We start from the raw sequence: 21,129 nt of genomic DNA, 5'->3' as shown, positions 1-21,129 counted from the left end.
TCAAGATGTTCTCTCCTAATCCTATCAATCGTGTTATAATCCTATCAATCCTGATATGATCAAGATATATAGAAGATATAATCAAGATACTCTGTAGTGTAGAGATGCTAAATCAAAAGGAAAAAATGTGGACGGTGTTGTTGTTAGCTGCCATTAAGTCAGTACCGACTTATAGCGACACTATGCACAACTAAACACTGCCCGGCCCTGGACCAATCTCACAATTGTTGCTATGCCTGAGCCCATCGCTGCCACCACTGTGCCAATCCATCTCGTTGGGTATCTTCGTCTCCTTTCACCCTCCACTTTACTAAACATGATATCCTTCTCCAGGGACTGGTCCCTCCTGACAATATGTCCAAAGTATGAGAAATGAAGTTTGGTCATCCTGGCCTCCAAGGAGCACTCTGGCTGCACTTCTTCCAACACAGATCGGTTTGTTATTTTGGCAGTCCATGGTACGTTCAATATTCTCCTCTAACACCATAACTCAAAAGCATCAATTCTTCCACAATCTTCCTTATTATCTGTCCAACTTTCTTGCATATGAAGTTATCGAAAATACCATGGCTTGGGTCAAGCACACCTTAGTCCTCAAACTGACATCTTTGCTCTTTAACACTTTAAAGAGGTCTTGTGCAGAAGATTTGCCTAATGCCATACATTGTTTGATTTCTTGACTGCTGCTTCCATGAGTACTAATGATTGTTCTGAGCAAAATAAAGTCTTTAACAACTTCATTTTCTCCATTTATGAAGATGTTTATTGGTCCAGTGATGAGAATTTTTGTTTTCTGTACATTGAGGTGCAATCCATACCAAAGGCTATGGTCTTTGATCTTCATCAGTAAATATTTTAAGTCCTCTTCACTTTCAGCAAGCAAGGTTGTATCATCTGCATATCATGGGTTGTTAATGAGTCTTCCTCCAATCCAGATGACATGCTTTTCTTCATGTAATCCAGCTTCTCAGATTATTTGCTCAGCATACAGGTTGAATAAGTATGGTGAAAGAATACAACCCTGGCACACACCTTTCCCAATTTTAAACCATTTGGTTTTTATTGCTCTGTTCAAACAACTGCCTCTTGGTCTGTGTACAGGTTCCTCATGAGCACAATTAAGTGTTCAGGAATACTCATACTTGACAATGTTGTCCTTAGCTTGTCATGATCCACACGATCAAAAGCCTTTGGGTAGTCAATAAACCACAGGTAAACATCTTTCTAGTATTCTTTGTTTTCAGCCAAGATCCATCTGACATGAGCAATGATATCCCTCATTCCACATCCTCTTCCAAATGCAGCTTGAGCCTCTGGAAGTTCTCTGTCAATGTATGGTTGCAGCCGTTTTTGTATTACCTTTGGTAAAATTTTACTCATATGGGTTATCAATGATATTGTCCAATGATTTCTGCAGTCTGTTGGGTCACCTCTCTTTGAAATGGGCATAAATACGGATCTCTTCCAATCAGTTATCCAGGTAGCTGTCTTCCAAATTTCTTGGCATAGATGAGTGAGTGTCTCCAGTGCCTCATCAGTTTATTGAAAGATTTCAATTTGTATTTCATCAATTCCCGGTGCCTTGTTCTTTGCCAACGCCTTCACTATACCTTAGATGTCAGAAGAGACACTGAAACTTGCTCTCCAGCATAGAGATGCTAAATCAAATGGAAGAAATAAGGAGGTACAAGAGCTAAACAGAAAATTTCAAAGGTCAGCTCGAGAAGACAAAGTTAAATATTATAATGAAATGGGTGAAGACCTGGAGTTTGAAAACCAAAAGGGAAGAACATGCTCAGCACTTCTCAAGCTGAAAGAACTGAAGACAAACTCAAATTTTGACTTGTAATATTGAAGAATTCTGTGGGCAAAATATCGAATGATGCAGAAAACATCAAAAGAAGATGGAAGGAATATGCAGTGACATTGTACCAAAAAGAAATGGTCCACGTTCAACCATTTCAAGAGGCAGCATATGATCAAGAACCAATGGTATTGAAGGAGGAAGTCCAAGGTGCACTGAAGCCATGGATGAAAAACAAAATTCTGGGAATTGACAGAATACAAATTGAAATCTTTCAAAAACTGATGTGTCACTGGAAGGGCTCATTCATCCATGCCATCGTCTATCCCCTAGATTATTGCAGTAGCCTGCTAGGTAGTCTCTCTGCTTCTCCTTTTGACCTCCACCCAACCATTTATTCTTAATACAGCAGTCATGGTGATCCTATTAAAATATAAGTAAAAAACTTACAATTGAAATTGAAAGAAAAATTCAATTTATAATGGCTTTGTAAAGCATCAAATATTTAGGAAGGAACCTACCAAAAGATGTGCAAGACTGCTACATTGACAATGACAAAGTACTGCTGAGAAGTAAGTGTAGAGATATACCATGTCCATGGATACAAAGACTCAATACTGTTAAGATTCCATCCATCTATGTTGTTGCTGTTAGGTGCTGCAGAGTTGGTTCTGACTCATAGTGACCCTATACACAAAAGTATGAAACACTGCCCAGTCCTGCACCATACTTATCATCATTGGTACGTTCAATCCCATTGCTGTTGCCACTGTGCTAATCCATCTCATTGGGGGTCTTCCTCTTTTTCACTGAGCCTCCACTTCGTCAAGCATGATGCCTTTCTCCAGGCTTCTAAGGAGCATTCTGGCTGGGCCTCTTCCAACACAAATTTGTTTATTCTTTTAGAAGTCCATGGCATTTATAATCTTCTTCTCCAACACCATAACTCAATGCATTTATTCTTCTCTGGTCTTCCTTATTTATTATCCTACATTCACATGTATATCAGGCTATAGATTAATTCATTTCTATTAAAATTTCAAGATGATTCTATAATTTATATAGAAATGAGTAGACTTTTGAATAGCCTAAATAATTTTGAAAAAGAACAAAGTTGGAAGACTTACTCCACCTGAATTCAAGATTTCCTATGAAAATATAGAAATTAACAATCTGGCATTATAAAGATAGACAAGTATATCAATGAAACATAATAAACAGTCCCCAAAATAAATTCACATATATGTTATCAGTCAAGTTTTGACCAAGGCAGCAAGCCAATTCACTGGGGAAAGAAAATGGTGCTCTAACAACTGAATATTCACATAGGGAAAAAATGAACATGGATCCCATCTTACTACATACACAAAAATAAATTTGTGGCAGATTACAGAAATAAATGTAAAACACAGGACATAGAGCTTCTAGAAGAAAACTTAGGAGAATATCTTTGTGTCCATGGAGTAGGCAAACAAATATTCCTTAGATAGGACATGTATTAGGTTTCTGTGGCAGCCATAACAAATTGGTGAACACTAGGCAGCTTGAAATAGTGTGAATTTATTGTTTCATAGTTCTATAGGCTAGGTATCTAACACAAGTCTCACTGTAGGTGTCAGCAGGGTAACATTCCTTTTGGGGTGCTCTGGAGTCCTGGTGTGGCACTGTGGGTTAATGCACTGCAAAAGTCGGTTTGAACCACAAGGTTAGCAGTTCAAGCTCACCAGCCACTCCTCTAAAACCCTATACAGGTTCGTTATGGGTCGGGATCGACTAGATGGCACTTAACAAGAAGAAGAAGAAGAATCTGTTCCCTGGCTTCTGGTGGTGGTGGTGTGCCATCGAGTTGGTTCTGACTCATAGCAACACTGTATAGGGTTTCTAAAGCTGTAAATCTTTGCCGAAGCAAAAAGTCTTATCTTTCACCCATAGAGGGGCTGGTAGATTTGGACTGCTGGTCTTGTGGTTAGCATCCCAATACATAACCTGCTAAGTTACAAGGGCTCCTTCTATCTTCTAGAGGCCTCTTTTTGGTGTACCTTTTCTTTTGATGCTTCCTGTATCACTTAATATTTGGCCCAGAGAATCCCTCAATATTTCAAGTAGTGGCATTGCATTTGTCTTCAGTTCTTTCAACTGGAGGAATGTTAAGCATGTTCTTCCTTTTTGGTTTGTCATATGAATTGATGCATCGACTTATCTAAGGTTTTTCTTATTCACTGCCCAACTTTTGTGTGTATATGAGGCAATTGAAAATACCATGGCTTAGGTCAGGTACACCTTAGTCCTCAAATGGACATCTTTGTTCTAGAACACTTTTAAGAAGTCATGTGCAGCAGATTTGCCTAATGGAATACATCATTTAGTTTCCTGACTGATGCTTCCATGAGTGTTGCTTTTGGATCCAAGTAAAATGAAGTCTTGGACAACTTCAGTCTTTTCTACGTTTATCATGATGTTATTTATTGGCCCAGTTGTGAGGATTTTTGTTTCCTTTACATTGAGGTACAATCCATACTGAAGGCTGTGGTCTTTGATCTTCAGCAGTATACACTTCCAGTCTTCTTCACTTCCAGTAAGCAAGGTTGTGTCATCTGCATAACGAAGTTTGTTAATGAGTCTTCCTCCAGTATGATGTCAATGGTATTATTGTTCTATGATTTTTGCATTCTGTTGGGTCACCTTTCTTTGCAATGGGCACCAAAATGGATCTCTTCCAATCTTTTGGCCAGGTGATTGTCTTCCAAATTTGTTGGCATAGATGAATGAGCTCACCTCCAGCTCGCTATCAGTTTATTGAAACATTTGAATTGGTGTTCCATCAATTCCTGGAGCCTTGTTTTTCGCCAATGACTTCTGTGCAGCTTGGACAGTCCCATGGCTCTTAATCATACGGCATCTCCAAGTGCATATGAATCCATGCATTTCAATTATGGCATTGGCGAAGAATATTGAAAGTACCATGGACTGCCAAAAGAACAAATAAATGTGTCTTGGTAGAAGCACAGCCAGAGTGCTCTTTAGAAGCTGAGACTTCACCACTAGTTCTTTGGATGTGTTGTCAGGAGGAACCAGTCTCTGGAGAAAGACATCATGCTTGGTAAAGTGGAGGGCCAGCAACAAAGAGGAAGACCCCCAATGAGATGGATTGGTGCAGTGGTAGTAACAATGGGTTCAAACATAACAACAATTGTGAGAGGATGGCTTCGGACCAAGCAGCGTTTCATTCTGTTGTGCACAGGACCGCTATGAATCAGAATAAATTTGATGGCACCTAACAACAGCCTCTTGCACTCTTTGGCTTATGGCTTCCATCTCAAAAGCTTGTAGCAGTGAATTAAGCCCTTCTCACATCACTCTGACTCTCCTTCCCCGGGCTTCTTCTACTTGGATGGATCCTGGTTACACTGGGCCCACTGGGATAACCCAGCTCAATCTCTCCATTTCAAGGTCCTTTGTTTAATCACATCTGCAAAGTCCCTTTTGTCATAAGGTAACATTCTCACAGGTTCTTGAGATTATCTGGGGCGGGGGGAGGGTCCATTATTCTGTTTACCACAGGACACAAGCCATCGAAACATTAGTAAATTCACTGAAGTTTTAAATTTTGGTTCATCAAAGACATCACTAAGAAAATGAATAGATGAGCTACAGATTGGGGAAAAATATTCACTGTACACATATTTGAAGGACTCATATGCAGACTATATAAAGAACTCCTATAAGTGAGCAATAAATGATGTAAACTCAATAAAACATGGGCAAAAGACTAAATAAACATTTAGGAAAGTAGCTACCTGAACTCTTAATGAGCATATTTAAACATATTTAGTCATCAGGGCTGTGCAAAATCAAACCACATTGAAATAACTTTCTCCACCCACTAGAATGGCTAAGAAGGAGCTCTGGGGGGTCTGTGGGTGAAGCGTTGGGCTGCTAACTGAAAGATCTGCTGTTCAAATCCACCAGCTGCTAAAAGTCCACCAGAATGGATAAACTAAAAAAAGACTAACTACATCAAATATTTGTAAAAGTGTCGAACAGCCGTCCTTCTCATTCATTGCTGGTGGGAGTGAAACCTACCAAAAAAGCCCTGCCATCGAGTCAGTTTCAACTCCCAGCAACCCTCTAGAACAGAGTAGAATAGCTTCATAGGGTGCTCATAGGGTGCTCAAGACCGTAAATCGTTATGGGAGCAGCCAGTCTCTTCTTTCTCTTGCAGAGTGGCCGGTAGGTTTGAACCACCGACATGTAGTTACCAGCTCAATACTTAACCCACGGTACCTCCAGAGCGCCTTAGTGGGAATGAAGAATGGTACAGTAACTTTGGAGAACTCTTTGGCAGTGGATTTTACTTACAAAGTTGAGTATACATTCCTAGGCATTTTCCCAAGAGAAGCAAATGTCCATAAAAAGACTTGGACAAGAATGTTCACAGCAGTTATTCATAGTAGCCCAAAGATAAAAGCAACTCACACGACCATCAACAGAAGACTGGAAAAACAAAGCATGCTATATACTCACACAATGGACTATTTACTCAGCAATAGAGCAGAATGAAGTATTGATTCACGCAACCCTGAATCAGTCTCGCAGACCAAATGAAAGAAGTTGAACATCAAAAAACACTTACGGTATGATTCCATATATGTGACGTTTCAAAATAGGTAAAATTAATCTCCAAATTAAAGATGCTAAAGGAACTTTCAAGGAGCTCTGGTAGCATAGTGGTTACGAGTCGGACTGCTAACCTCAAGACCAGCAGTTCAAAATTACCAGCTGTTCTGGGAGAAAGATGAGGCTTTCTGCTCCCATGAAGACTGACAGCCTCAGCAACCCCATGCAGGGTCGCTATGAGTCAGAACTCCACGGCACACCACCACCACCTCCAAAGGAACCTTCTGGATTGATGGATATATTCCAATTCTTGTTTGTTGTTGTTGTTAAGTGCCATCGAGTCGGATCCGACCCATAGCGACCCTGTACAGGGTAATGTGTGTATACAGTGGTCGAAACTTATCAAATTTAACATGCTGCTGTTGTTGACTGCCATTGAATTGGTTCTGACTACAGCAACCTGGTATAGGGTTTCCAAGGAGTGGCTGGTGGGTTTGAACTACCAACCTTGCAGTTAGCAATCCAGTGCTCATCCTAAAGAACCACATTGGGATTCCTAACATTTATTATATTATTATATACTTTTACCTAGATAAAACAAAAAGCCCATTTGTGGGATGATGGTGGTAACGACAGTGTAGTTTAAAAACCTTCCCTCATTCTCTTATAAAAACAGAGAAACTATATGGCAAAACTCCAAACTCACAGATAATAATATTCATAACAAAACTATAGGAGAAGATACTCCCACAAGCCTCCAAACACAAGTGGCTGGCAGCTCTGAGGCCTCCATCACATGTGCATCTGTACAGGAGGAAGTGGGGGGGGGGTGCTGAGAACAAGCAGAACCCCCACCACATCCCCAAGAATTCACTGGAGACACAGCAAGGACCTGTGATCAGCAGCTGAAACTTGAGGGGTCTTGGCTAATCCAAAAGGAGAGAACTCAAGGGGTTTCGGGTAGAATCTGAATTGTCTCCAGTAGTGTAGCCCCTACAAGCATTTCCAAGTCAAGCGCGGCAGGAAGTTCTGTTCCAGAATCAGGCCCAAACTGAGGGAAAATGTTGGAGATGGAATAAAAATCAAGAACAGGGACAAGCGAGACAAAGGAAAAAGAAAAGCCCAACAAAAGTACGAGAGAGGAACAGCCCCAGGACATTTCAGAAAGAAGTTTGTCTTATTTTTGGAAACTACACAAAACCATAGGAAAAGATTTTTTGAAGTTATAAAAGCTATCGCTTACCCATAGGGTCGCTATGAGTCAGAACCAACTCCACGGCATACAACCACTATATATATATATATACACACACACACAAAGAGAGATACTGAGAGACTGAGAGACTGAGCAACTCCTGGTATGGCGCTGTAGGATCATTACTGGACTATGGACCACAAGGTCAGTAGTCCAAACCCACCAGGTACTCCTCAGAAACTTTGCACAGGGACACTATGAGTCACAACGAACTCGATGGCACTTAACAACTATAAATATCTGTGGAGTCCTGGTGTGGTGCTGTGGGTAAATGTGCTGGACTGCAAAGTTGGTTTGAAACACAAGGTTGGCAGTTCAAGCTCACTAGCTGCTCCTCAGAAACCCTATAGAGAGTCGCTATGGGTCAGAACCTATTCAACGGTCCTATAGGGTTTCTGTTAGTCAGCAGTGGATTGAGCTTATCATGAACTAATTAATCTTAGAAGAATTAAACTAGAATGTGACTTAGAGGCAAGTATGGTAAGACTTTATCTTCCTTTGGACACATCATTAGGAGAAGAACAACAAATTGTTAGGAAAGGACATCAGGTCTGGTAAAGTAGAGGGCCAACGGAAAATGGCACAGGACTGAGCAGGATTTTCTTCTGTTCTTCACAAGGGCCTCATGAGCTGAAGCCAACGTATTGGCACCTAACAACACAACTAATAACTAACAACACAACAAATCTGGAAGTGGAGGAAAAAAGAAATGAAGAAAGAAGCAAATTATCTAAGAGAAAGAGACAGATACTGAAGATATTCTATGAAGATCCAAAGTACACATAAGAGAAGTCTGTGAGTAACAAATACGACCTAAAGGGTAGTGTCTTTTCTGCAAGGTTAGTTTGAACCACAAGGTCAGTGGTTCAAACTCACCAGCCGCTCCTTGGAAACCCTATACAGGGTCGCTGTGAGTCGGAATTGTCTTGACAGCACTTAACAACAAAAATAAATAGCATCAAACATTTTGTAACTTTCAGTACATTCACAGATCTAGAAACACTGAGAACTTATCGCTGCTTATATCACGTGACAAAAGATGTAATGTGTCTCCTGGTGGAGGAGTCAGCATTCCCTGGATCTTGCCAAAGGGATGGAATCTGAGTCTCACCAAGCCTCTGTATCCAGAGAGGAGCAAGCTGAACTGTGCAAAGAGTCTGAGCTCAGAAACATCCAGACTATGAGAAATTCTAGACTGTGGGAGTCTCAAATGACCCCTGGGCCGCCAACAGATAGACTTTAAGGGGAAAAAATCAAAACAAAGGATGGAGAGGAAACTAGTAGACTAAAAGAAAGTTAAACATAAATATTGTTGTTGTTATTAAGAGCTGTCACGTTGGTTCTGACCCATAGCGACCCTGTATAGGGTGTCCAAGGTACGGTTGGTGAGTTTGAACTGTCGACTTTGCAGTTCAAACCAACCTTACAGTGCAGAGCATGCATTAACCCACCGTGCCACACCAAGGCTTCCCTCCATGTAGTTGCTGTATCTTACACATCATATAAGGAGTTCTGGGAGTGTAGTGGTTATGAGTCGAGCTGATAACCTCTCTCCTCTCTCTCTCTCTGTATATCTATATCTATAGATAAGATATATGTGTGTGTGTGGTGTTGTAGGTTAATGTACTGGACTGCAAATTATATATATATATTTAAAAGAGCAAGACAAAACTATAGTGAGTATGAATGTATGCTGAGGTGCTAAAAATACTAAGAAACACAAGAAAATGTCAGACCAGTGGTCATTTTCAGAGGCAGGCAAGCGTTCTGAGTTCGATGGGAGAACATGGAGGGTATTCTGGTGAGGCTGACCCATCTTAAGTCAGATCCTGTCCCTTCTTTATTCAGAACCCTCTAATGTGGCCTCTTCCACCCAGAGGAAAAGCCAGAGTCCAACCAGGACCCCTACTGACTACTGGTCACATCTCCAGTCTCCTGGGCCCTTCTCACATACCAGGCAGGCCCCCCTCAGGGCCTTTGCACATGCTGTTTTCTCAGCCCAGGACATTCTCCCCTAGACATCTCCCTAACCAACTTCCTCATCTCCTTCAGGTCATCTCTCAATGCCAGCTTTCTAGAGAGGTTTTCCTAGACTAACTGTGAAAATCTGCAGCCCCCCAGCACTTCCTATCCCCCTTCTTTGATTTCCTTCTCCATATATTTACTGCATCTTACAGCATCACATAAGGAGTTCTGGGAGTGTAGTGGTTATGAGTCGAGCTACTAACCTCAAGGTCAGTAGTTCGAAACTACCAGCTGTTCTGTGGGAGAAAGATGAGGATTTCTGTTCCTGTAAAGTTTTTTTTTTTTTTTTCCCTGTAAATGTTTATAGCCTCGGAAACCCTATGCAGGGTCGCTGTGAGTCAAAACCGACTCACCACTGCCACCGCTACCTCTATAGCAACACATATAAGCTCCTGGTGTGGCAATGTTGGATAACCACAAGGTCGGTGGTTCAAACCCACCAACTGCTTCTCTGAAATCCTATAAAGGGTCGCTGTGAGTCAGAACCAACTGAACGACACCTAACCACCATAGTAGCAAGAGCAGCAGCATGTTATTATACTCACTTGTTTATCTTGGGTTTGCTCAGACTCTCCTCTTTGGGAGGAATTTTGTCTCCTGTATCCCTGGTGCCTATAAAAGTGCCTGGCACACAACAGGGAACCACGCAGTAAATGCCTGACACACGTCAGGGACCCACGCAGTAAATGCCTGACACACGACAGGGAACCACGCAGTAAATGCCTGACACACGACAGGACCCACGCAGTAAATGCCTGGCACACGACAGGACCCACGCAGTAAATGCCTGGCACACGACAGGACCCACGCAGTAAATGCCTGGCACACGTCAGGGACCCACGCAGTAAATGCCTGGCACACGTCAGGGACCCACGCAGTAAATGCCTGGCACACGACAGGGAACCATGCAGTAAATGCCTGGCACACGACAGGGAACCATGCAGTAAATGCCTGACACACGACAGGGACGCACGCAGTAAATGCCTGACACACGACAGGGACGCACGCAGTAAATGCCTGACACACGACAGGGACGCACGCAGTAAATGCCTGGCACACGACAGGACCCACGCAGTACATGCTACAGTCAGGAGGAGACCATTTCCTGCCCTGCAGAGCTCCCGGGTGTGGAAGGGCTGGAGACAGGGAAGTAAATTCTACTTTTCATGATCACAGCTAAAACACATGGTGAGGTTTCTGTTGTCATGGATGGTGGCAAGCAGATTACACTTAATCCTCACACAAATGGTTAGTTAAGCACTGACTACTAGGCAGGAGAAAGATGAGGCTTTCTTCTCCCGTAAAGATTTACAGCTTCAGAAACCCTGTGCAGGGTCACTATGAGTTGGAACCGACTCCATGGTACTTAACAACAACAACAACAACAACTAGGTAAAAGGTGTCCTGGTGTGGTGCTGTGGGTTAATGCGTCAGACTGCAAAGCCGTTTGAACTGCAAAGTCAGTGGTTCAAGCTCACCAGCTGCTCCTTGGAAACCCTATACAGGGTCACTATGGGTTAGAACCGACTCGATGGCACTTCACAACAACACAACAACACGGCAAAAAGGAGCTCTGGTGGCATAGTGGTTACAAGTCAGGCTGCTAACCCCGAGGTCAGCAGTTCGAAACAACCAACTGTTCCACAGGAGAAAGATGAGGTTTTCTGCTCCCATAGAGATTTATAGCCTCAGAAACCCTGTACAGGGTCGCTATGAGTCGAAACTGACTCCACGGCACATAACCATCACCACTAGCCAAAGAGGAGTGTGGTAGCTCAGTAAGGTAACCACTAGACTGAGCCCACCAGTTGCTCCATGGGAAAAAAGATGAAGTTTTCTGCTCCTGAGATTTACAGTCTCAGAAACCCTGTACACAGGGCCGCTATAAATCAACACTTAACAACAACCACAACTCGTTAAAATGTTGGCTGTTTGAATCCACCCAGAGGCATCTTGGAAGACAGACCTGGCAGCTGGCTGCTTGAAATCTGTGGAGTACAGTTCTACTTTGACACATATAGGGTCACCATGAGTTGGAATTGACTTGATGTCACCTAACTTCAGTAAAAGGAGCTCTGGTAGCATAGTGGTTATGAATCGGGCTGCGAACCTTAAAGTCAGCGGTTCGAAACTACCAGCCGCTCTGCGGGAGAAAGATGAGGCTTTCTACTCCCGTAAGGATTTACACCCTCGGAAACCCTGTACAGGGTCGCTATGGGTCGGAACCACTCAACGGCACTTAACAACAACAACAACTTCAGTAAACTAAGGCACAGAGAGGTTAAGCAGCTTGTCTTAGGTCACAAAGCCAGTCACTGGTAGAGCTGGGATTTGAACCCAGGTGTTCTGGCTGCAGAGTTGGACGTCTTAACCCGAAGTCTAAGTACTAAGTACAAAACTAATCCTCTGTTTGGCATCCAGAGAGAGGAGTGGCTGAACCTGCCAGGGGCTGGAGGCAGATGAGGGGGGAACATTCCTGGAGGAGGGACATCTGCATCTGTGCTGGAAGCAGGACAGAGCTCTGGGCTGAGAGAAGTATGGTGTGGACACCAGGCTGGATCTGGGAAGGGCCAGCACTTTGAGGTGGCTGGGCTTCGTCTGGGGCTGCTAGAGCAGCAGGACCCGAAACCCCTCACCAGGGAACCCATGTTCAGTGGGGACTGTGGGGATGTGGAAAGGTTTAACTCCTGGGAATGACCCACTCAACTCACTGTGGCTGCCCCTTTGGAGAATGAAGTAGGGGAAGAGGCAAAGGGGCTGGGGCCTGATGCCCCCACCCCAACAGTAGCCCTTCTCATCCTACCTTCTCCAGTTACTCTGGGATCTTAGGCTCGCTTTTCAATCTCTGAGCCTCAGTTTTGTCTTCTGTAAAATGGGGCTAGACATGGCACCTGGTTCCTAGGGCTGCCGTGAGGATGGAACAAAGTAACCCAGGTAACCATGACCAGCAGAGCCTGCCACGTGGGGGTCAGCAAGTCCTCCGTGAGAGGGGAATTCGGGAGATGGTGTCCCACACTCACCACTACTTCCAGGTCGGAGTTCAGGTGCCGTTGGGTGTCGGACATCTGCACCAGGATCTCACCTGGGGCATGGAGGAGGTGGCTTCAGTGTGGGGGCTTCTGATCTGTCCCCCCCTCCCATCAGAAGCTGCCAGAGGTGGATTTCAGCAAGCTCAGCCCAGGGGCTACGGGGGAGGGGCTGTGCTGAGGGGAAGGATTGGGGGCCCTTGTGCAAGGCCTGTATCTAGGGGAACTTTCTGGAAGTGTGCATCTGTTGAAGGACCCACCTGTGGAATCCTAGGATGGTGGGCAAAAGCAGGCCCAGGTCCTGAGGGGAGGCATTGATGGCACAGACCAGGGACCCAGTGGCTGGATAGCAGACAGTGGGGGTCGAGCCCCCCATCCCCCAAGAAGGTGGGGGTGCAGTGGAGTGCAGTCACTCACCTAGGGTCTGAGTGGTGGAGCTCTTCAGGGCCTGCTCCCCGATCCTCTGGATGGCATTAAAGTACACCTCAGCGGCTTTGGACAGTGCTGGGGGAGAGGAAGGCTCCAGTTAGGAGAGAGGGGTGTGGAGGGGAGCTCATGGAGGGGGGTGGGGGGGGGGTCTCGGCAGTGGACAGAGGAGGGAGGGGTGTGGGGTGGGGAGCTGGGGCTGTGGCAGTGGACAGAGAAGGGAGACTGTGTCTGTGGTAGGCTGGGGTGCAGCTGGCCCAGTGAGTGTCCATCAGCAGGTGTGGTATGAGTTGGAGGCTCAGGGTGCAGGAGAACAGGGCAGGGTGAGGGCTGGGAGCCTGGAGCAGGGGTGGAGCAGAGCAGCCTTGGACTCCCAAGTCCTGAAAGGCGGGGTGGAGTGGGACTGGAGGGGACTCTGCCTTGGGTGTTTGGGCCCCCAGCTCTGTTGATCAGTGCTGCTGGGGGGCAGTATGGTGCCACAGTGGGGTGGGAAAGGGTAGCTGTTTGCAGGGGACTGAATGAGCCATGAGGCTGGCAGAGGGGCGGGGCGTGTGGAGAACCAGCTGTGGACATAAGGCTGGGCCCAGAGGTGACACTGGGCGTCCGGTGGGTCACTGAACAGATCTAGTAACACATAGAAATGTGTGTAGCCGCTGACACCAGGGTGCTGGGTTGTGTGGGAGCTGCCGAGCCTGGGAGGATTTGGTGTCACCTGTGTGAGCAGGGTGTGGGGTATAGATTGGGTGGGGGGGAGGTGGGGGTAGAAGAGTGTGGGGAGGAGGAGGTGCAGTGTGCCTTGCGGATGACTGTTCATTATGGGGGTTAGGTGGGGAGGGTGCTGCCTGGACGGGTTTGGAGAAGTGGGAGGGAGGGGGTCTGGTACTCACCATGGAGGGCCCGCAGGTAATTATTCCCCAGGTACACCAGGTTCTCCAGGGCGGGGTTGAACTGCTCCATGATGCTCTGGACCCAAGGGCAATGGTGAGAGGGTGGGTGAAAGACAGGAAATCCCCATCCCAGGGAGAAACCTCAGAAGCCCTGTACTCAGCCACAGGGAGTTTTAAAATCATCTTTGGGAGACCTGTTCTAAGTTCAGGTCTCCTTGCTCACCTACCTGTCCTGGTGGACTTCAGTCCCCAAGACAGTGTCCCTCAAACGGAGCTCATGCCCACACTGCGGCCAACCTGCCCTCTCTACTGCAGTGGTCCTAAGTCTGGGGCTGTTGGGAATCAGTCACACAGGGAAAAGGGGCAGATCTCGCTCTGCTCAGGACAAACCTCTGGGATCCCTGTGGCCAGCTGAGAGCACCTGGGGGGTAGAAACAGCCCTGGACATGGACATAGACTTGGTTCAAATCCCAGCAGCTCCTCTTCCTCCCTCTGTGACCTTAAACAAGCATTTAACCTCCCCTGCATTTATCAGACTTCATCGTAGCCTCTATCCTTATCTATCAAATGGGGTGATTTCTTTCCACCCCACAGGTAGGGTCATGTGAGGCCTACAGGGAAGGGACCTACATACAGAAGGGGCTAAATAAATGTCTACGGGCTCTCCATACCTCTGAGAGAGGCAAGGAATCAAATGAACAGTTTAGAAATGAGAGACCAGCTCTCCAGCCCCAGGCTGAGGGGCACTTTCTTTCCCTGGGGCTCTTTGGATCTGGGGTCTGGGCGCCCACCAGTTAGGGTCTCAGCTTCAGCCACCCTGCCCTGCCTGGTGCAGTGCTCAGAAGGTGTGTGCCTGTGAGGGGCTCCTTCTGGGTGACTGCACAGCTCTTCTCTGGAACCCAGCTTGAGACTGGTGTGGCTGACCACTCCCCGGGAGCCCACCTGCATGCACAGGTTGCCGGCCCATGTCCACCCACCCTCACCTTGTAGATGGTCATGGTGGACTCATAGAACTGGTCCATCTCGGGGGCCATGGAGTGGGCGCACGGTGCTGGCAGGGCTGGACTTCCGGAGTGTGTCTGCTGGTGCCCACTGCTTGGCGGGCAGCAAGGGAAGCTGCACAGTGGGCCCTGGGGACCAAGGGCCGGGAGGAGGAGGTGGCAGCTTAATTATTCACCAGCCGGGGATGTCAGAATGCGATCTGGGGCGTAACCAGACCCGCTGGGGAAGGCATTCTGTGACGCGGGCAGCTTCGTGTGACCTGCCCCTTCAATTATTTATCCCTTGGAGCTGCAGGCGGGGGGGGGGGGGCACGCGTGGGCAGGGCCACTCCCCTGAGTCCTTCTCCAGGGTGAGAATGGCAGGGGACCCTTGGTTCTGAGGGAGTTCTCCCCTTCCCCCACTTGTCCTGGGCATTATGCACCCTATGGGACCAAAGCTGTTCAACCTCTCCTCTAGAACCGTCTGACAGATCCAGAGGGTTGAGCCCCTTGGAGGCTGAACTCACCATCAGAGGGCACTGTGCTCTGCAGCAGCCCCTTTCCACCCCCAGCGACTTTCGTGTGCCACCAGTCAGAGAGAGGAAGCAGCTGGTTCTGGGGGTCTGGGTCAAATGGGGGCTTCTTCACCTGCCACACCACAAGATCAATGAGGCCCCACACCAACAGGGAGTGTCTGGGGTCCTGGCCTCAGCACCTGGCAGGCCTGCCTGGGGCAGGGCACCGAGTGCCAGCCCTTCATGCCCTGCTCTGCTTTGGAGGACAGGAACGGGGACCCCAGCCCAGGGAACCTACAGGAAGGTGACAGGTTAAAGCTGGAGGTCAAGGCAGGTGGGGGGTGGAGGGGTAGTGCATTCACACCACAATGAACACAGCAGAAGCAAACCTGAACCGATACAGTTTATTTCAGTCTGAGGTTGCCCCCCTCTCGAGTGCCCCCTCATTCCCCCGCCCAGGGCACACTCTTAAAGCCACTTTCTTGTTGGGGCACACTGAACTCCAGAAGTGACCTTTGGGAGCTGGGAGCCTCCCGAGGGGTGTGGGTAGCAGGTGTGCTGAGGGGCAAAGTCGAACGGCGAATCCTGCCCCTGGAGCCTGGGGTTCCCCTGGCTGAAGGGGCGGGAGATGCTCCCTTTCTCTAGCCTTTGCTCTGAGGGAAAACAGTGTGGGGTGGAAGGGGCAGACCTTATTCCCCAGGAAACTGGATAGGTCACTCAGAGGCTGGGGAGACCTTCCAGGGCCCTGAGGGAGGTGGGGTGGGCACATGGGCACCCTTAGTGTTTCAGTGGACAGGCCCCAAGGTGCTGTCCTGTCGGGCAGTTGTCAGGGACAGCCAGGGAAGGTCCAGGCTTCGTAAGGCTGGAATCAAAAAAACTTCCCAAAGGCGGGAAGAGAGGAGGGCGAGAGGCCTTCAGGACCAGCTCCGCCCAGTACGCCCGCAGGTGGGTGGCTCAGGGTTCGAGCAGCAGCTGGATGAGTCTCTGGAACTGCTCCCGGTGCTCGTATACGTAGACCTCCGTCTCCCAGAGGGCGTTGACCAGGACTGCGTCACTGACCTCGTCCAGCATGATGTCTGTCCCTAGCTGGGGGTTCAGTCTGTCCAAGTGAAGGGGGAGGGGTCACCCGGGAGCAGAGCAGTTTGGACAAAGGGAAGGTCAACAAGTTGGGTTGGGTCAGGGCGTGGGGCTGGGTCCGGGTCCAGCAAGCCTCACCTGAAATACTGGATGCCGACCATCTCGCACCAGGCCCGGGCCCGGTCCACAGCTCGCCCGTCAGGATCCGTGCACTGGCAGCAAAGAGCCCAGTGAGCACCCCACCACAGGTTCCCCCCAGCTTTGGACAGCTGTTCCCTCAGGGCGGCTGCTGCCGCCGCTGGATACCATCTATGGGGTCCACACTTGGTTCGGCAGAGCCCGTTCAAGGTCAGTGAGGGGTGGGGGCAGTCGGCCCCCTTGTCCTCTCTCCCCATAGCGTCCCGCCCTCTTAGATTCTGGCTGCTTAGTTAAAAAGCAGGGAAGACGACTGCCCTGCATGCAGACTCTGAATGTCCTGCCAATGGACACACAGGGCCGCAGCTGGACACACAGCCATGTTGTCTCCGGCGGCACCCCGGGGCAGGAGACCCCAGGGGAAGGGGCCCCTACTCACACAGTCCACCACCATCTTGCCCAGTTCCTTGGCCCCAAAAACAGTCTTGGCCAGTTCCCAGGGGTTGCTGGGGCGGAAGACGTCCACACAAGTCACGGGCACCTGTGGGGACTTCCCTGTCCCCAGGGAGACGATGACTGAGAGTTTCTTCACCTTATGGCCCTGACCCTGTTGTGAACAAGGTGGGGTAGTCAGGTGAGGGAGAGTCTCCAGCGGGACCGTGAGGAGACAGCGCCCTACGTGGCTGTGACATTGCCCCTTCGTCCCGCACAGGGCCACTGTGGGCATCATGCCTGTGCAAACACTCCGTGGGCCAGCAAGAACTCCACACCTGTGAATTAGAGGCTCTGCAGGTGTAAACAGCTTCTAACAGAACGGATGGAGGTGTGTGTTCACTCGGAGGTACCGCAGATGAAAACCCAGCTATTGGAAACCCTATGGAGCTCGCTTCTACACGACACACGTGGAGCTGTGATTGGGCATTATTATTGATGCAAGGTCAAGGCTATGGCCAGGGAAGGGAAGGCAGTGAGCATCCCCAGTCATTACGTCATCCTGTGCCTCCATTCTCCATGGTCTCCCCTTACCCACCACTCCTAAACGAGGACTTTCAGCGAAGATCGCTGCTTGGCTCTGTACTGCTCCTCCTCCGCTCTGCAGCCCATTTGCGGGGTGACCTCGGGTGGGTGACTCCCACTCAGCGTCCAGGACTCCTCATTGATGATAGGAACAGCTTGGACTCGTCCTGCCGAGTTTCTCAGGAAGCCTTGCCCTATCTTGCCCCTAGAGGGCGTTCCCCTAGCTGATTCCCCCAGAATTCTTGCTGCACCAACAGGATTGAATCCAGGCTTTGTAGGTAGACAAACGGATAAGCTCCGCCAGGGAAAAGGTCGCACACACCCCACGTCATTTGACAGATGACAATGTTCTGAGTTCTCACAATACTTCCGCGGAGTGGGGAGTGGGGTCCGTGTTTCCATGGAAGTCGATTTTCAACTCATAGTGACCCCGTGCGTTACAGATTGGAAATGGCCTCAGAGGTTTTCTAGGAAGTAATCTTCACTGGGGAGTCCTGGTGTGGCGCCATAGGATAAACACTGGACTGTCAACTGCAAGGTCGGTGGTTCAAACCCATCAACTTCTCCTTGCAAACCCCTTACAGGGTCACTATGAGTCAGAATCAGTTTGACGGCACTTAACAACAACAACAATCTTTATGGGAATAGGTTGTCAAATCTTTCCCCTCAGTTACTTTTTGCTGTTTGTTTTAATGCCGTCAGGTTGGTTTCGACTCATAGTGACCCTGTATAGGGTTTCTGAGGAGCAGCTGGTGGATTTGAACCACCCACTGTGCAGTTCAAACCGACTTTGCAGTCCGGTACATATCTACAGCACCACAAGCAGCAACCTTTTGGTTGGCAGCTGAGCACTTAGCTGTTGTGCCACCAGGACACCTTGGTAAGTAAGAGTAAAACCTGAGAAAGGTGGAAATCTGCCAGAGAAGAAACACTCAAATCTTTCCCACTAACAGTGGGATAGACAAGTGTAAAAATGTACCCCATTCAAGGTAGAAAACGTGTGAGACCTGGAAAAACAAGGCAGTTTCCTCAAGTTCCAGCTCTCACAGGTTCCAGTGTACTGACTGTTACCTAGTCAAGTCCAAGCAGAGCTAGGACTCAAACCCACAACGCAGCACCCATGAAGGCTCCACTGCGAGAGTGTGGCTGCTCTGAGCGCCGTGGGGGTGAGAGTCACAGACCCACAGAAAGTGGTCCCCTTCTCAACATTGCCTTTTCTGCACCCATCAGGCCTCTAAGCAAAGGCGACCCTCCTCCTAGGTCCCTATACTCCAGACCCTTTAGAGGGTCAGCTCCTTGTTTACAGACTGTCTCCCCACTGGATGCGTCCCCAGGACTGGGCATAGTGGCTAGGACTGGCATGCACAGGACACACATGCTGTTCTCCAGATCCCTCCAGCAGATGCCGTGACCAGGCCGTAACTCTCGCCCCTGATCGGGTTTCAGAATCCTTCTTTAGCACAGTGCAGACACCACTGCCAAACAGACTTATGTGTGAGGCCAAGGAGCTGCGGAGCCTCGGCATTAGCGGAGGACAGCTGATCTGCAGAGTTCTGCCCATACAGGCGTGGGCGGAGTATGTGGTCATGGTCATGCCCCTCCTCTACGACCTGAGGTGGCTCTCACCTTGCGGATCAAGTCCTGATTGTACTCGTGGATCTCGGTCATGGCATCCAGCGTGGGGTTGTTGGCCAGCAGCCCGCCATCCAGGAAGCGCCCATTGGGCCGGAAGTAGGTGGGGGCTGCCCCGCTGCTGCGCGCTGCCCTCCACACCAGCTGTTCTGTGGGGGGGCGTGGGAGAGGGTAGCCCTGTGGCACAAGGGGCTGGAGTAATCCCGGCCTGCCTCAAATGTCAAGGTGAGTGTGAGGGCATGTATGCACGTGGGACCTGGTGAAAGGGTGCAGCTGGGGAGTTCCAGGGGCCTCCTCCAGGCAGGCCGGGGTCTCCCCTGCTTGGTCTGTCCTCTCAGAGAGACCAGGAACAGTGAGTAGACCATCGGGAACAAGGCTGCTCGGTGACAAGCCAAGGACCCCACTACCACCCCCTTGTCCCTCAGTCTCCCCGGGCCAAATGCCTGCTCACAGAGGCAGCAAACATAGTCTGAACCTGTGGGATGGGTTGGGGGCTTCAGGTTAGCATTCTGGCTGAACCGAGGCTCCCGAACGCACTCCGGGGCATCATAATTCCGGAAGAGGTGGAGTTCAGCCGGCTGTCGGTCAGATAGTGTTCCTGTCAGCATCACCCTGGAGAGAAGAGAGGGGGAAACAGGCCTACTGGTCCCCTGTCTGTTTCCGTCCCCCCACTTCCTCCTGGGACAGCACTGTTACCCCTGTACCCTGGACAGCAGCCAACACCCTCTTGTGGGTGGGTCAGCTTCTTCCCATGTGATCAAAATCCCACCCAACCTCCTTCAAACCGTACTGGGGTGGGGGTGGGGAGCATCACAGGGAGGAGCACTTGGCCAGGTTGGTCCAAACCACCAACGTGGTCTTTATCCAAGATTTAGCAATCCCACTTCTGGGTTTGCATCTTAACAACAAAGCTCTGACATGCTGGGGAGACAGGGCCACACAAGATTATTAACAACAATCCATGAACACAAACAGTGGGAGGCAACAGAAACAGCGGGTGGCCATTCACCCACAGTGAGCTCCTCGGGTATCGCTGAGGGCAGACTACGGGAGCTCTTTGTGCACTGACCTGGCCCAAGCACCATGTGGCACAGGTGCACGGAAAAAGCCAAGTTCAGAACCGCGTGTTTGATATGCCATTTGTCATAAAACAAACACGCTGTACTAAACTTGATTACATTTGACGTTTGGTAGAAGACAGGCCATGTGACAAATATGCCCTGTACATATTTGCTTAGTCACAGGGCAGCTCCGACGGGACCCATCTGCAGTGCCTGGCAACAGTGAGCTGACTTGGTGGAGCTAAAGCAGGGACAGGATGGGAAGCAGATTTTTCACTGCCCTCTGTGGTGCCTCTGAATCAGTTCTACCATGAATCTTGTTGTTGTTGTTGTTGTTACATGCTGTCGAGTCAATTCTGACTCATAGTGATCCTGTACAGGGTTTCTGAGGAGCAGTTGGTGGGCTTGAACTGCCAACCTTGTAGTTGGTAGTTTAGTGCTGATCCTACTGTGCCATACCAGGAGTCTGGGACCTCTTCAAAAAGGCTCCTATTTTCTTAGAAGAGGGGGAAAATTAAAAAAAAGAAGAGTAACCCACTACAATTTGATGAACTTGACCTATACTTATGGATGTAGTAGCTCAAAAAAGGGAACAAATCTTTACAGCAAGGATAACTCCCACCCCCTCAGTACACAGGGTTGACAGAGATGGGCAACTTAGACATTGGCTAC

General features: G+C 48.7%; 2 protein-coding genes across 3 annotated transcripts in view; both read right to left on the bottom strand.

The window, feature by feature from the left end:
• BAIAP2L2 (BAI1-associated protein 2-like 2) overlaps positions 1–15,074 on the bottom strand; it is a 55,518-nt gene extending 40,444 nt beyond the window's left edge. Inside the window, exons 1-4 of the mRNA XM_006865193.1 lie at positions 15,024–15,074; positions 14,041–14,116; positions 13,145–13,231; positions 12,722–12,783 (exon numbers count right to left, since the gene is read on the bottom strand). Coding sequence (XP_006865255.1) covers positions 12,722–12,783; positions 13,145–13,231; positions 14,041–14,116; positions 15,024–15,074 — 276 coding nt within the window. The remainder of the gene's footprint in view (positions 1–12,721; positions 12,784–13,144; positions 13,232–14,040; positions 14,117–15,023) is intronic.
• A 1,414-nt stretch (positions 15,075–16,488) lies between these two features.
• PLA2G6 (phospholipase A2, group VI (cytosolic, calcium-independent)) overlaps positions 16,489–21,129 on the bottom strand; it is a 73,516-nt gene continuing 68,875 nt past the window's right edge. For both annotated transcript variants that reach the window (XM_006865191.1, XM_006865192.1), the window contains 5 exons: positions 19,872–20,008; positions 19,391–19,545; positions 17,187–17,354; positions 16,751–16,824; positions 16,489–16,634 (listed from right to left, as the gene is read on the bottom strand). In XM_006865191.1, the coding sequence (XP_006865253.1) occupies positions 16,490–16,634; positions 16,751–16,824; positions 17,187–17,354; positions 19,391–19,545; positions 19,872–20,008 (679 nt within the window). In that variant the 3' untranslated portion in view covers position 16,489. The remainder of the gene's footprint in view (positions 16,635–16,750; positions 16,825–17,186; positions 17,355–19,390; positions 19,546–19,871; positions 20,009–21,129) is intronic.

Source organism: Chrysochloris asiatica, unplaced genomic scaffold (assembly GCF_000296735.1).
Source record: "Chrysochloris asiatica unplaced genomic scaffold, ChrAsi1.0 scaffold00076, whole genome shotgun sequence".
Classification (NCBI taxonomy): Eukaryota; Metazoa; Chordata; class Mammalia; order Afrosoricida; family Chrysochloridae; genus Chrysochloris; species Chrysochloris asiatica.
The sequence above is the reverse complement of the archived record's forward strand: the minus strand, read 5'-3'. Positions and strand labels throughout refer to the sequence as shown.